This window comes from Centruroides vittatus, unplaced genomic scaffold (assembly GCF_030686945.1).
Source record: "Centruroides vittatus isolate TY-2023 unplaced genomic scaffold, ASM3068694v2 contig_18, whole genome shotgun sequence".
NCBI lineage: Eukaryota > Metazoa > Arthropoda > Arachnida > Scorpiones > Buthidae > Centruroides > Centruroides vittatus.
In genome coordinates this window covers 2,476,363-2,493,073 of record NW_027121101.1, presented here as the reverse complement: position 1 = coordinate 2,493,073, position 16,711 = coordinate 2,476,363, and the positions used below count along the sequence as shown (strand labels likewise).

The 16,711-nt window shown below is 26.0% G+C and overlaps 2 protein-coding genes across 4 annotated transcripts in view; both read left to right on the top strand.

Annotated features, from left to right (window-relative positions):
- The window catches only part of LOC136969554 (exocyst complex component 5-like), a 37,403-nt gene extending 27,892 nt beyond the window's left edge, over positions 1 to 9,511 (top strand). Inside the window, 6 exon segments of the mRNA XM_067263766.1 lie at positions 751 to 874; positions 1,206 to 1,292; positions 1,363 to 1,471; positions 8,784 to 8,940; positions 9,013 to 9,173; positions 9,250 to 9,511. Coding sequence (XP_067119867.1) covers positions 751 to 874; positions 1,206 to 1,292; positions 1,363 to 1,471; positions 8,784 to 8,940; positions 9,013 to 9,173; positions 9,250 to 9,336 — 725 coding nt within the window. The 3' untranslated portion in view covers positions 9,337 to 9,511.
- Positions 9,512 to 11,581: 2,070 nt separating this feature from the next.
- Positions 11,582 to 16,711, top strand: part of LOC136969517 (AT-rich interactive domain-containing protein 4A-like) — a 77,336-nt gene continuing 72,206 nt past the window's right edge. For all 3 annotated transcript variants that reach the window (XM_067263696.1, XM_067263697.1, XM_067263695.1), the window contains exon 1: positions 11,582 to 11,753. In XM_067263696.1, coding sequence (XP_067119797.1) covers positions 11,751 to 11,753 — 3 coding nt within the window. In that variant the 5' untranslated portion in view covers positions 11,582 to 11,750. The remainder of the gene's footprint in view (positions 11,754 to 16,711) is intronic.

Below are 16,711 nucleotides of genomic sequence, written 5' to 3'. Positions count from 1 at the left end.
TTTTGTCTGAAATAATTGTTATAATTATTTATTAATGTATAATTAATAGAGGGAAATTGAGGATATAATAATAGTAAATACAAAAAAAATAGATGTCAAATATCAATTGAATATTACAATAATGGCTTTTGCCACTGCTGAAAAAATTCTAATTAAATAATGAATTTAATTATTCTGTGAAAAGTTATACATAATATCGATTTTAAAAATTACATCATTTGTTATATTTTTTACATAAAATTAATACACAGTCGGATGAATGTCGAGACTTAAAAATTCATAAAATGTCAGCACATAATTACAGGCAGGTGGCATACTGAATTGTATGTATGATCTCATGTTTCCATCAAGAGTGGCATTCTGTAGGGTCAAAGTTTCTGTTTCATAATTTAAATAATGTAATTTATCAGTTTTATCTTTATCTAATTCATAATAAAGTGTATTATGAAAACTAGAGGCCTGAATGATTCATTTAACAATACATTTATAAGTATGCTCAAGAAATTTTAAAACTTTTTAATAATGACAATGGTTTTAACAGTTAACTTTTAAAATTAACATCAGAATTAATTACCTCAGGTTATGTTAAAAATTGCAGGCTTGGCCATTTTCACCCATTTTTAAATATTATTCAAATTTTTAAGAGAGTTTTAATTATTCAGTAATGAAGACTGTATAAATTTTCTAAAATGCCATTTGTTAATACGATATTCTTCATTTGAAAATTATATTTTTATTATATTTCAATAGGTATTCCTGTAACTGAACCTAAAAGTCCACCAGAAATATATTTTTTTGATGTAGTGAGGCAGTGTAATGCTATCTGTCATTTATTAGAAAAACAGTTTGCAGATACATTAGTTCCTCTTGTTGTGTAAGTTTTGTTAATCTGTTAAATTACTACATATATTAAAAATTTTTATCATTTTTTCTTTAGTTTCATTGTGAATTTAGAGATCAAAGTATGTAAGCATTGCAAATAAAATTTTTAAGAATGATGAAGAAACATTCTTATGTGAGACAAGATGATTATTTTCTACAGAATTTTGGGAATTTGTAAAATCAAAAATGTTTGCTTACATTAGAAAATTACTTAGTTTTATTAATCTTTTTAAAGCTATTTGAAGCTATCCAATTAGTATATTTATTATTTCCTAGACATTTTAGCCTGATTTGTGCATTTGATCATATGTATTTTATTTTAGATCAACTCCAAAACATGGGTATTGTTTACAAAGGAAAAAAGCACTTTTAGAACAAATGGAATTAAAATTGCATAATGGATTAGAACGGTAATTTTGATTAACTTATGTTACTATATTACTTTGTAAGAAATTAAAAATATGATTTTTCTTTATAAAGGTCGATTTCAGCTATTATTGGTTGGGTAAAATTTCTACTACAATCTGAACAACGAAAAACAGATTTTAAACCAGAAACTGAAGACTTAGTACTTGCAGTGGCCACACCTGTGAGTTCCTAGAAAAATTTATAGTTTATATCATATATTGAATATATTATCATTATACTTGGGAAGTTGAGGTGCAAATTATGTTTTTAAAAAAAGAAAAAAAAAGGTTGAAAAATGGATTTTTGTAAAAAAACAGTGTTAAAAAGTGCTCCAAAAAACATAACTAAAACTATCATTTTGTTGTGCATAAAAATATACATAGAACACAAAATTCAAGAAAATTTTGATGGAAAATTTGAATTAGTCACTTTTGGAATCTGTTCCATTAGTTTCATAGTTTACAAACAGCAAAGCATTGCCCTTGAAAACAATGATTTTACATTTTCCACAGTCAGCTGCAGAAGGCATAAGGAAAGTAAATCTTTGAACTGTAAAAATAATCTCATCAACAGATGCGAGAGGAGCATATTTAGAAAACTTGAGGTTTTGTGACAGAAGAGATTTGGGAATTATATTTTGAATATCCAGATTTTTACTCTGGGATTATTCGAGTTTCTCTAAAGCAAATCCATCCAACTGGTTTTTGGCATGTTTAAATGTCCTCCACTGCTTCTCTATAGATAGACTGCTTTACATGAGCTTAGAAACTGAACTGCACACGAACTTGTAGGAGTGAACATTGTAATGTTCCTTTAACATGACTTTTTGTTTCAACAGACTCTTGAGTTTTATTTAGGCTACAGAAGACTTTTTGTCCCATTTATCAATGAATGTTCCTATGGATGAGAAATTTTTAGCATAAAAACAATCTACTTGAATCCATAGGCTCCAACTGGTTATTACAAGGGGTTTTGGGAGTGGCAAGCCAGTCATCTCTTTATGTGGATGTATGTTCTCAGGATATTTAATCAAAGCCTTTTCATTTTCAAAATGAAATTGTTGGCCCAAGAAAATTCTGTCCTAATTACTTCAAATACTCTGTTAAGGCAATGAGTAAGACGATTGACATATCTCAGATTTGGATTCATTAGCTGAGATGTATGAGTTGTATTGGTTCCAGTCTTAATGGACTGTTGAGAATGTTTAGCACTTATCTTAGTACATTCATTGTTTCCTCAAATAATAAACCAGCAACAAGTTGCTCAACTTTCTGGCAACATTTAAAATTTTGGTGGTTCCATTTGTTGTTATAAAACATTTTTTAATAAAATATATTTTAAACTATTATAAAGCAGCAAAATGCTTAATTTTGTGAGGGTAGGGATGAGTTTTATAAAATAATTGTAAATGCTAATAATGAGTAAAATAGTCATATTAAGTCTGACCCTACTGGAGATACACATGACCCCATTATCTCCCCATCCCCTTGATCTTTAACCACCAAAATTTAATAGCATCAATCCCCCTAATAATCAAACCTCCCTGCAAAATTTCAGAAATTTTCAACAAAAAGCACAGGAGATAAGCTTCAAAGAGGGTGAACAAAATTGTGTCCCCCTACACAACACATTCACACTAACATCCATCCATACATACAGAAATTACTCTTGAAGTTTTTTGCATTTCTTGACATTTCAAGGTGTCCTGAGCCCAAAAATGTAAAAATCTGGGGGTCATTTTTTGCTGGATTGCTATACTTTTTATCTGTTATAACAGCCGAGAAAGTAAAAAAGAAATAAATTGTTTCCTACTATTACCTGTATTTTTTTAAAGTTGCTTCATAGCTTTTCCTTATTATGCTTTTGTCAGGGATTGAGTGCTTGGTATACTTTTTTAGAAATTTTTTGAATGCTGGATGATTTTATTTGTTAAGAGCAATCCTTTACTATACTAAGTTATAGCAAGTTCATATGAAAATTCATTCTTCTTGCTTTCATTGTCTTTTGCAGAATTTAATGATGCTAAATAAAACTCTCTCTTGTTTTCATTCTTCTTTCTTTTCCAGTTGAACTTTGTTTTGTATATTTAATATGGTTGTTTAAGCTGCGAAGAGAGATACTTTTTATCCAAATTTATGGTAACATTACACAATTTACATCTCAAAATACTATTGTTGGTTATAATTCTTTTCTCTTATTCATAAAATTTTACATCAAATTACAGTACTTAATACAGTAATATTAAAATAAAGCTATTTTATTATATTTCCTAAAAACCCTACAAACTTTATTAATTCAGGATTTAAAAATCTAAGAAAAAACATTGACTAACATTTGCCCCAATATAGTACTTAAAAAATATAAATGTACAACACTTACAATATGATAAAAAAAAGGCACTAAACTTAATTGGAAAGTATATACCAAATGGAAACTGCCTATTTATACTGTTTTTAAAGTCACTGTTAGTCAACTGATTTTTTTTCTAACCAATCGCAGCAAGGAAGGATTAATTTTTGAAATTCAATTTTAAAATTGTTTACAGTTGAAATTTGTCAGCCAATTGAAAATAGTTTCAATTTCCAAATGTTAAATGAGTGAAAATTCAAGATTAGTTAGAATTTAACTGTTTATATTGGAATCAAATTTAAAGTTTAAATTACAAATGAAATTTATTGACAATTTCAAAGTTCTTTAGCATTGAGCTGTTAAATTAATTAACTTTTTAAGGTATTTAAATATCAACTATTGAAAAAAGTTTATCTATTAAAAATTATTAAATTTTTAATTAATAACAGATTTATAAATAGAAATAGAAAAATAAACAAAATACCCAATTTAGTGCAAAAAAGGGAAAAAGTGCTCAGTGGTAAAAAGAGGGAATTAATGCTCCTTCCAAATGAATGTAAACTTAATAAGAACCATCCTGTGATACTTTGAAACAATCCCTGTGCAAATAACAAAAAGGGGAGAACCTCAACTTCCTAACTATAATTAACATCATTAATGGTTAATATTAAAATTATATTAATATCAAAGGAGTCTCAATTTTTTATATAGAAATATAAAAAAGTGATTAAATGCTACAAATATTTTATAAAAATTTAATAAAGTAACTTATAAATGGCTGAAACTTGATTAAATTACATCAAGAACATTCCAAATGAATTGGTTGTGCTTTCTTTAAAAATAGACTTTAAGAATAATAGTCTAAAGCAGCTTTACTCAACTGGCAGACTGTGGTTTTAGAATGCTAGCCAATTGCAAGTTTCCAAATTTGTCCTGTTTTTCGTTTGGCTTTCTCTCACATGAATTATATCAAATACAAATACAGGAACAATACAAGATCAACGTCATTTGGAACACTGCATCCAAATTACGACATCATATACACCAAATTTCACAGTAATAGTTAACGAAAGTGCAATTTCTCTCATTAATGATGAAGAATAGTTTGACTTAATAAATAAACAGCACAGTATATGATATCCTTACTTTGTATATTTGTGTACAGACAGTAGCACAACCAATGACTCTTCTTCTTTCTCCATCAGTTTGATAATTGTGAGCATATGTTCAGATCCTGCTACAAATTACTTGAGTAGTGCTGGTCTAAAGAAATAGTTTTTAAGAAATTTATAAATACTTTAGAATGCTCTAAATTATGAGGTTATTTTAAATTTTTGAAAATCATACAGTCAAACCTGTTTTTATGCGGTCTTTTTTTGTGCGATTTTTTTTTATTTGTGCGGTATAGTTGGCGACTAGTCTCGTGCGTTTTGTCATGTCTCACGTTGACTTATTATAGCTGAATAAACCTATTATAGTAATATTATTGCATGAATATGCGAAAAATGAAATAATTTATTTTTTAAGTCAACAAAACACCACCTGGACAAAAATATGTAAACAGACGATAGACAAGACGATGCAGTCAAGTGCTGACATCTGTTGTCAATAAATTCTACGTCTGTTTTAATTACGTTAATTAAACCTTCAAAGTGCTTTCACATTCCTGGACCATTAAGATAAGATTCATTTCAAAGTGTAAATTGAAGGTAAATGTACAATACTGTATTATTTTTTCTATTTAGATATAAAATTTTAGGATTTTTATTTTATGTTTACACATAATCCCTGAAAATGAATAAGGGCAAAAACAAAGCGAAGAGGAAGGTAATTTCCTTAGAAACTAAGACTACGATTTAAAACAAGTTATTTTCTATGTGAGACTTTTTTATGCGGTCCCTATTCACCGCATAAAAAAAATATGTTTTTAATTGTGCTGCAAAAACTATTTTTTATAGCCACTCGTGAAGTTTCGTGCGTTTTTTTTAATGTGTTTTTTTTATGCGGTCCCTATCCACGGCATAAAAACAGGTTTGACTGTATTTAGAATTAAAACGTCACGTTTAGTTTTACTTTGTTTCTTAATAGAAGTTATAAATTCTGTAAATAAAAAATAGAGAGAGAGAAAACGATAAGAATAATATCTAAATTATGATACTGGTATCGTATGTAATTTAATGTATTATATTACTTATGTTTAAAAAAGAATCAAAATATTTAACATTGCTGGCTGGCTGAGTGAATGTTATCAGCCTACCGCTATGGGGACCTGAGACTGAATCTGGTCTGGTTGAAAATTCTAGAAAGTTTCCAGGGGGTGGTGTGTCCTGGGTATGTTGGGTCCTGTCCCTCACCACCCAACAGATTTGATATGGATCAATGAATCAGCATTAGTGGCAGAAACACTCCATTAGTTACGTTGTATAATTTTTAACATATTTTACACTCATTGAAAAAATAAGTTTTGTCAGGCCCTTAGTCAGCCTGACCAAACTCATGATGGGTTTGAGAAAAAGGCCTTTTAGTGCTCATAGGGCAGAAAGAGTAAAAAGAAATAATTAACATTTATTTATTGAAAATATTTATAATTTTGTTTTTAGTAAGAAATTTAAGGCTATCTTATATAGTGTCGCATAGACTAGTCTCTGCTTTCAAATTTTAATAATTTATAAATTTACTATCCAGTTTTCTAGCTCAATACTTTTTTACTTACGTTTTTGTGTGTATGATATTCCTGATGATACATAGAAAGTGCTGTTTTCTCAGTAAGAGCTATGTGTTTGCAAGCATTTCTGGTGTAACAGTAGCCACTGTCTTGAATTTTTCTCTTTAGGTCATGGATGTCTATAGGTCCATTGCCATATACAAAGCCCTTTAGATGCCCCCTACAGAAAGAATTTGGTAGTATCAGATCTGGAGAGTTTTATGGACATGCTATGGAATTGCCAAGTCCTCTAAACCAGTCATCATTAAACATCTGATCAAGAAAATCACAAATGATGAACTCCATTCTATTGGAAAATTACATTCTCTTCCTGCAACTGAGGCAACACAATTCTGTAGCATGTTTAATACGATTCCCATTGTCCTGTTTCTTCAGCAAAAACATGGACTGATAAGATGATTTCATAACTCTATACCATATATTGTGTTTTGGGCTGCCAGCCCAAAAGACAATGTATGGTGTGGAGATTCTTTGCATCCCAGATGATATTGTTACTGGTGTTAACTCTTCTAGTGACATGAAAAGTTGTCTCATCTGTAAACAACCACCAGTGTAGGTACAAGGGGTTGTTTTCTAGACAATTTACAATTACTGTATATGACAAAATTCTTGATGCACAATGTAATAAACTTTATGCAGAGTTGTGCTTGTTGAATATAATATGGATACGGGGAGGTATTTTCTCAAATCCTTTGACATGTCAGATGGAAGATACCAGTGCCTAGAGATAATCTGTGCATGGTTTTACCAAGGCTTTGTTGCATCACCTCACTGAAAAACTTTCTCCTCAGGTAATGGTTTCTTTCCATTGCCATTCTTTAAAATATTGATACTAAGAATGAGTGCTCTTATTGGTGGGTGTAACTTTTTATCCATAAAATGCTTAAATTATTGTTACACTGCTATGATGCTTCCAAACTTTACATGCAAAATTACATATTTTGCTTTTTGCTATATGGATTCTGCCATTCTTTATCAAAACAACAATCAATAATGGACCATTATTGATTGTTATCTTTGTATAGAAAAGTATTGAGTTAGAGAATGTGGATGTAAAACATTGTCAAAATCAGATAATAAGTTTAGTTAGTATGATCTGAAACTGGGGAGAATTCTATAGGACACTGTAGTTTTTTAAATACCCGTAGTTCATATTGGGAAGAATATAATCAAATGTTTTGTAGAGATATTCAGAGAGAATTATAAGTATATGCATATTTTGAACTTTTTGTACAGAAAAACATGGATTTTTTTTGTTTTAATAATTTAAATATTAAAATTAGATATTTAATAAGTATAAGAGAAAATTGTTTAAACAATTAATTAGTTTCAATTAGTAACACAATAATTTTATTGCATACATTTATAATGCATAAAATGCCAAGAAAATTAATTAGAAAATGTTATTTGAAATGAGTTCAAGATTTAAACAACTAATGCATTAGTTATGATTTCATAAGATATTTTGAGTATCATAATTCATGTGGAGTGTGAGAACCAATGAATTGAAGTAATAATTAAGTTTTCAGTATTAAAACTTTCATAATCATTAGTGCAATATTTATATTTATGAAATATTTTATTCATTACAGAAACAATAATTTAAAAACAAAATAAAAATATAATTTTAATAATAATAAATTGAACGTAAAAATTTAAATTTTAAAGAAATATATACGTTTTTTGTGAAATTTTGAAATTACAGCAAGACCTCACTTAATGTCATTTTGTTATAACATCATCAAGGAAAGATACAAATAATTTGTAATCATTTACAATTATTGTTGTTGAATTTTCTTTATAAACAGTAAAATTGATCCTAAGAGGTGGAAAATAAATGCTGGAGGTTACAAACATGATTCAATTAGAATAATAATAACTGAATTATATCTTGTTTACATCAGTTAGCCTAAGGCAAAATTGGTTTCGTTATACATCATTTCACTTAACGTCGCAGTTTCCAAGAACCTATCAATGATGATAAGTGAGGACTTGCTATAATTTATCATACTTATTTAAAATATTTTGCAACTGATAAAATGATAACCGTTTCTGAAATATTATGGTGATAATGAATTATACATGAAGATTTCTTATTTTTATCTGAAAATTCGTAGTTTGTGCTTATTAAATTTTAAAAATTTGTTTTCTAAATAACATGTTTAAAACTTTAATACATAATAACTACGAGACATTTTAATTATTATTTCAAAGGAAATTTTTCCTTATTTAAGATACAAAAATAGAAGTGTCTTAGTATTGAGGAAAAACTAATCAAAACATGTTATGGTTGTTTTATTATTGAAAGTATTTTTATAGAAAATAATTAAAAATAAATTAAAACTTCTGAAGTATTTATTTTTAATGAAATTAAATATATATTTTGTTATTATTTTTAAATATCTGTCATAAATTACAGGCATGTGTAAAAGTGGTCAAATTTATCAATCAAAATGTTGAAAAAATAAGAGATTCTTTGGATGGTAAAAATGTGGAGGCATTATTAACTGAGTTAGGTACAAGGTTTCATAGAGTTATATATGAACACCTTCAGCAGTTTCAGTACAGTTCTGTTGGTAAGAAATATTAGTTTCTTATTTAATATTATTTTATGGACATAAAAATTCACTTTACACAAATATTTCTAGGTGCAATGGTTGTTATCTGTGATGTCAATGAATACAGGAAATGTGCCAAGGAATTCCGTGTGCCTTTGTTGAACTCTCTATTTGATACCTTGTATGCTCTATGTAATTTATTAATAGTGGTTCCAGATTATTTGAAGCAAGTATGCACAGGAGATCAATTGGTAAATATGAGGAAAATTAATATAAAAACTTATACACTCTTATATGATGATTTTCAATCGTGTTTCCTTATTTCAGGTGGGCCTCGATCGTGCAGTTTTGTTAAGTTTTGTTCAGTTGCGTGCCGATTATAAGACAGCCAAGTTGGTAAATCAATTCAAATGACCATCAAATGGATTTGATGAATATAAACATATTTAAGTCCATTATCATTTTCCACATTTGGAACAAGTATTCCATGTATCTATAGAAAATTTCTATTTATGAATGTTTGCCATGCTGTAAGAAAGAATAAACCCTTGGGATTTTGATAATAAAAATTGTAAATGTTCTTACAAAATATTTTTGTAATTAGTATATCATTACAGAAGGATTAGATTAATTTTAATAATAATGTGATTATGTTGTATAAAATCTTACTTCAATTTATTCAAAATTGAAATTAGTTGTCATGAAAATTATTTGTCAATAGAAAATTAGTAAAGTAAATTTTAGTTAATAATTCTTAAATTTAAGGTTAATTAAAAGTATCAATGCATAGTTATTTATAAATATGCTTCAAAGAACAGCTATTTTAGAGTCGCCACTATTTATTACAAGGTGTAAATACAACATGGACAATTGTACAGAAGAGTTGTAAATTAGATTATACATTCATAGTTAAAGAATTGAATTATGAAATTGTTTTCGAAATTATATTTCAAGATAAACGTTCACTTTTTCAATTAACGAATATAATTAAAATTACTTTTTGTACGGTTATGTATAAGAAAAAGCATTATACAAGGCACTGATCTAAATTTTATGTATATAATAAGAAAAAATTATTAATTAAATTTGTTTATTAAATTTATACATTAAATTAATTTTCTCCTAATCACATAAATTTTATACAATTATTTATTAAATAATCTTTTAAATATATGTTTTAAATTTTACGTAATAAAAATAATAATTAGAAAAATACTCTCAAAATTACCGAATACTAAAAAGTATTTAAAATCAATTTTAAATAGTAATGTAGTTTTAAAAATTTATGCATTATTAAATCAGAAAATTCTGAAATATAAATAGAAAAATACAAAAAAATTGATTTCTCTTTCTAAATCTTTGTTTAATGGATGTATCTTATTAGACTCAATAATATATATATTATTTATAACAAAATACACATGATTCATGACAGAATATTTCAAAATTTAATGAAGAAATTTTATTCATTTTTGTGTTAAATACTTAAAAATAATTAAAAACTAATAATAAATAAATTAATTATTTTATCGAATAAGGAAGGATAAAAATGTTATAAACATTTACATCATAAATTTAAAATTTCTTCATTTCAATTCATTAATACCTTATTTCTATCTTTTCTTTATTGGAAAATAAAATAACAAACAACTTAGAATTATTATTATTATTATTTTTTTGTAAATATTAATCCATCCATTACATAACAACTCATTCAATTATGTTTACTCCAGATTTATTCGGTTGGCCGGGGAAGAACGTATAAAACTACAAGTATCAGGTTCACTGCACCTCTTACTGGCAGTTAACAATTGGAAACTAAAAATAAAACTGGTCACCATCGCATTGATAACAAAACAGATCAATAAAAGTATATAGAGTTGACATATGTAACAGCAGCATGATAATTTAATTAGGTCAGATCAGAAGTAACGGAGTTAGTAAACACGTAGACTGGGCTTTTGAATGTTAAAGGATAGAATCAGAAAGAGGAAAATCGTTCGGTTTACGGTGTTTTCTGTTAAATATAATTGTGTCAATCACGAAGTGGTTCGTAGCCATTGGTAACGTTACCGAGAAAACGCTTGTTATTTACAATATTTGACATTGCGACAGTTCCTTATTGGTGTATGGTGGTGGAAGAGCGAAAAGTGCTGGTTTTTATTTTTATTATTTCTTTTCCTACAGCCGTTTGTAGCTGCGTTATTGGCACCATGCCAACTGAGCAGAACAGAAATTCGCCGTCAAAGAAACTTCTCGACCAAAACATTGAATAAAATCGTACATTTATTAAACGTTAAACGTTTTAAGAAATACAGGAGGACGAGTTTTAAAAGATCGAAAATAAACGTATGGAGGAGGAGAAGAAAAACAATAATAAAACCGAGACATAAATTCTAAAACATGGTATTAAGTGGCGCCATCTTTAATATTTACAAAGGATATTTAAATCGTTAAGTTAACTCTAAACGTAATTTTATTATCAAAAACACGTTAAGATTTTTAATATAACGAAAATAGCCAAGAAATAGTATAATAAAATGTCATTTTATAAAGGTCGTCGTCAAGGACGTGCGGACACAGCCGGGAATCGGCACGTGCCGACAAAATCCAACCAATGACGACTCGGAAACGCCATCACGTGACTGGCGACCAATAAGAGTGTGTTCTACGCTTGTAGTATCCAGGCCCATCAGTTGACAAGTTTGTGTTATTTTTCGCGAGGTTTTTATTAATTTAAAGATTTTTAATATTTAATCGAAAGTTAATATTGACACGAATCGCGGTTTTATCGGTAAGATTGTCGGCGACAACAGTCAGGTGTGAAAATGGTAAGTTGATTGTATGATTTCTTTCTGGATCTTCGGTTTCCGACATGATTGCGGAATTTAACAAGATACACTTTCAACTTACCATTTGTATTTATAAGCATTTCTCCTTCCGATCTCTCATTATTTGCCCATATCCAACGGGTTTTGACAATCTCCTATGTTTTCCGTCCACTTATTAAACATTTGCTTCGTTCTCAATGTATAATCAATTAGATCTGGCCAGAGAAGAATTTGTTTTCCTCAATTTTTCTGCTCTTGATAATTACACCATCGTTCTCTAATTTGGATCTTCGTTAACATAAATAATCCATTTCAAACACGTGATAAACAATCACGCTTGTAATTGATTAATTTCTTTTCCCATAATCTTACGTGTTTTCAATATTTTATTACATTATATTTTTCTGTTTACAATATATATATATATATAACTTTAAAAAAATTCAAAATATAAACGAGATTTTTACACCGTATTTTATTTAATTTTCTTCCTTTAATCGAGAATTGCCATTTTTATTTATAGTGCCAGTCTCAATGCTAAGCAAAGCAAGCCAGCTGTTTTTAAACTGTTAACTTTTTAGGAATTCTAATCAAGATTGATAATGATCATAAAACAAATTATACATGTAAAATAATTTATGTATTAAATACTTCTTACAGTTTTACTTGCTCTGATAACAAGTTCCTAGTTTCTCATTTCTAAACGATAATTAGTTTCAGATAATTAACTTATTAATAGGTATATTCTTTTATTTAAAAAAAAGATATGTGATCGGTTATAAAAGTATTTAAGTACAGTTTACTTTATGTAATGTTCAAAATGGGGAATAATAAATGAAACTATAAAAAATGTGTGATGTAATATAACAATCATGTATGTTTGTTTATATTAATTTTAGTATTAAACTACTAGAATGGTTAAATTCTGTTTACAGTATGATTAACTAGATTTCGGCACAATATGTAAAATCAAATAATGCATACAATTGCAGAATTACAATTGTGTAACAATAGCAAATGTTATAGAAATTAAGCCACAGACATTGTTTTGTATCAGGGAATAATATTGTACAAAAAATTAGATTATTAAAATAAAAGAAGTTTGTAATTATAAAAATTAAGATTGATTTATATAATTTACATAGGATAAAAATTTTGAAAATATATTTTCAGTTTGATAGGAAAAATACTTAGATGGGAAATTTCATATATATATATATATAGTATATAATTTTAAAAAGTTGGGAAAATTTTATTAATTTTCTTTTAATGTCTAAAAAGTACTTTTATATATTATCATTAAAAATTAGTTATGTTAGAACACTGACAGGTTTAAATTTATTATTTCAAAATGAGTTATGTCGAATAATTTTTTTAATAGTAACCTAATAATTTTAACTGCAAATTTATTTAATAAACAGATTAATAATATCCCATATAATGATAAAAATGTTGAAGTATTTCAAAATCATAGTCTTATTTTAATCTGGTTCTTTCCAATTGGTATTCTAGTTATTTAAAAAAAAATGACCTCAAATCAGTTTCAATGAAATAATTAAACAATTTTTATATAAACAACTCTTTGAAAAATTAGATAAAAAATTAACTTCAAATCTAGAAATGAAAAAACTTCAGCAGTATATTTTTAAATATTAGATCTTATTATTTTGTATCATATTATATACAAAATTAATTGTCATATTCAGAAACACAAAGAAAATTTTTTACAGTATTTAATATTGAATATTTTTGATTTTCATAGGAAAAGAATTATACGTGACCAAAATTTATGTTCGTTTAACTTCTTAAATACCCGTTGACAGTTGTCGCAAACTAATGACGTAAACTTATCTTTGAAACTTTTATTATTTGTACATTCATTTTTAGTTTGAAAATTAATACAAATTGAAACTTTCAAAATAATATAAAGCAATAAAATGAAATAATATATTACATATCATTGATTCATTCAGTGATTTATGTTAAAAACATTTTATGTTTATAATGAATAAGCTACATTTTATATTTAATTAGTTTCACTTTATAAAGTATTGATATTTCTATTTAATTATTTTTAGTTTATTGCTCTGTGTAATTTTATTCATTTTTAATTGAACCTGTCTCCATCTTTATCTAAGCCAAACATAAAAGCTTTAGATAGATTTTTAATGTGTTTTTATTTAAAAATAATTTGCCTAATTAAGTAAATTAAAAAATAATAGTAATTAGAATATGTAGTTTGTTATTTTGAGGTCAGCAACTGTTTTATGTTTTGCTGAGTTATTTTAATTAATTTTAATTTATATTTGAATTTTTTAAATTAAAATTTATATGTCAACTATCCAGTGTTTTTTTATAGTATACAATTTAAATAGTACAATAGTATTAATTTCAAAAGCTATTTTTACAGTTTAATTATTTTTAATATACCAGAAAGTATAAACTATTTAATGTTTACTGTTTTTAATTTTTTTCCCATGTAAAAGTGTTATGGAATTGAAATTTCATATATAAAGATTTGATTTTTATGTTGGATTTAAAATTTATAGGTTATTTTATTGGTATTATTATGAATTTTGAAAGACGATAGAATTTTATTAATTGGAAAGTCTATGCTTCTAATGACGAAATATATAATTAGAAAAATGTTAAGGAAATTAATGTAATTTTTATTTTTCTGAAAAGCTGTTTATTTCTATAATGTAAATGATGAGTCGCAAGATCTTTTAATCTGTACGGACAAAATATTTTGAACTTTTCTTAAATTCTTTGTCTTTAATTTTTGCAATAATTTTATTTTGCCCTTATCCAACACTTAATTTTGGCAACCGAAAAATTTAATTTTTTATAAACATTCCTTTCACAATGTCTTTAAGTCAAAAGTAAGAACTGATATTATTTCTCTAAGTTATACAGTACTTTTAGTTTGTTTTTTTAAATGGAGTTTCATTAAAAGTAAGTCATACAATAAAATTAGTATTTAAAGAAATAAATATTATAAATGTAAGTTTCTAATTTTAAGACTTGGAAATGTAAATTTTTAATATAATTTTAATAAATTTTTTTCTCTTTTGAGCTCTACAAAGTTTGTATAATATAATAAACTTTTAAAGGACATATTCACAAAGTCAACAAAGTAGCTAAATGATTCAGCTTGTATCAGTTTCATTTATTATGATAAAGTCTGCTGTTTTATCTGTCACTAGTACATGTCAATGTTTATATATATATATATAAATATTTTTTGATATTTGGAAAGTAATCTAATAATAAATAAATGATGTATAGAGATTTTGTATTGTATATTTTATTTTCACATGAAAATATTGAATTAGTCTATTATTATATTTTAGTCAAAATATAATCATCTGATAAGATTTCCAAGTGCATTCATTATAAATTATTTGTTACTTTATCAGGATATTTAAAAATAGAATCACAGTAATTTGAATCTAATTTTCAAAATTATTTCAATGTATATTTTAACAAACTTGCTCAAAGTAATAATAAAAATAGGTAATTTTTATGAAGCATTTCTTATTTAAAGTTGAGGAAATAAAGACTTATTACAATTTTATTGAAATTAAAATCCTTGAAATATATATATTCAAATAAAAATTTAGTTCCCGGCTTTCTATGTTATTTTCATAATTTCACAATTGTTTGTTTGGGACAAATTCTTTTTTATGTAGATATTTAGCATATTTAGCTAATTCTGTTGAATACATAACTTGTTGAAATTATAATAACTATAAATTCCAAGTGTTAGCTTTCTTGTTATCAATTAACATAAATGATATAAAATGTATTATGATTTGTTAGAAGAATTGTATAAACTTGATATACTGATCTTAAATATAATAAAATTATGCAAATTTTTTAGATTACTTTTAACTTTTAAAATTTTATTAATACTTTTCATCATTTTAATATAAATTGTACACTACAAGTTATTTTATTAACAAATATATTCATACTAAGAAAATAAAATATTACTTAATATTTTAAAAACAAACATATATGAAAATGATTAATATTGATGTTAATTATTTATTTTATTTTTAAAATATTTTGTTGTAACCTCTGCATTTTTTTTATGATTAAAATTTTAGTTAATTTAACATTTCTATAAAATATTGGAAGATGATATAATAATTTTATAATCACAATCATTTATTTTGCTAAGTACATAAATATTTGAAATAATTTTCATTACTTATTTACATTTCTAATGTAATCTGATCTTAGAGAATGAAATATATTTAATAAATAATTAAAAATTTTTGGAAACAGTTATATCTTAAGAACTTTTTTATGAGTATTATCGAGAGATGTATGTTTATTGTTATTTCTGTTTTGTATTTATTTTATATACAATATTTTGAAAATGAAATTTATCCAATTGCTATGGGTGTTCGATTTGTAAAGAATCATCTATTTGATTTGTTTTTCATGTTAATTAACTTTCTATTATTATAGAAGTTTTTTTCAGAGTTCAGATGATGAACACTGTTACTTCATCTTTCTTTCACTCATTTTTTGATGTCTTTTCACTTTGATGAGCTCACTGTCATTTCTTATCGTTTTTTCATCTTTCCATAAAAAATTGTTTTCAAAAGCTGTCTTAATGACCCATGAACAATCTGTCTTGCAAAAGTACTGTTTTTCTTTTCGTTATTCTCACTGTCATACATCTTTTTGTTTTAAATTTTTAAATACCTCTTTGTTTGTCACTCTGATTCTGCTCATCTTTCTAAAATATCACATGTTAAAAACATTTAGTCTTATTTTCTTAGTTACTGTTCAATATCCACTAATATGCTTTAATATTATTATTATTTTTTTTTACTCTCTATTTCCATCTTTAGATTTCAATTAGTTATAATTTAATATATTTAATAAAAAAACAGATTTGGTTTTGTTTATTTAGTTTTATATCAAAGGAGGTCCATGATTCA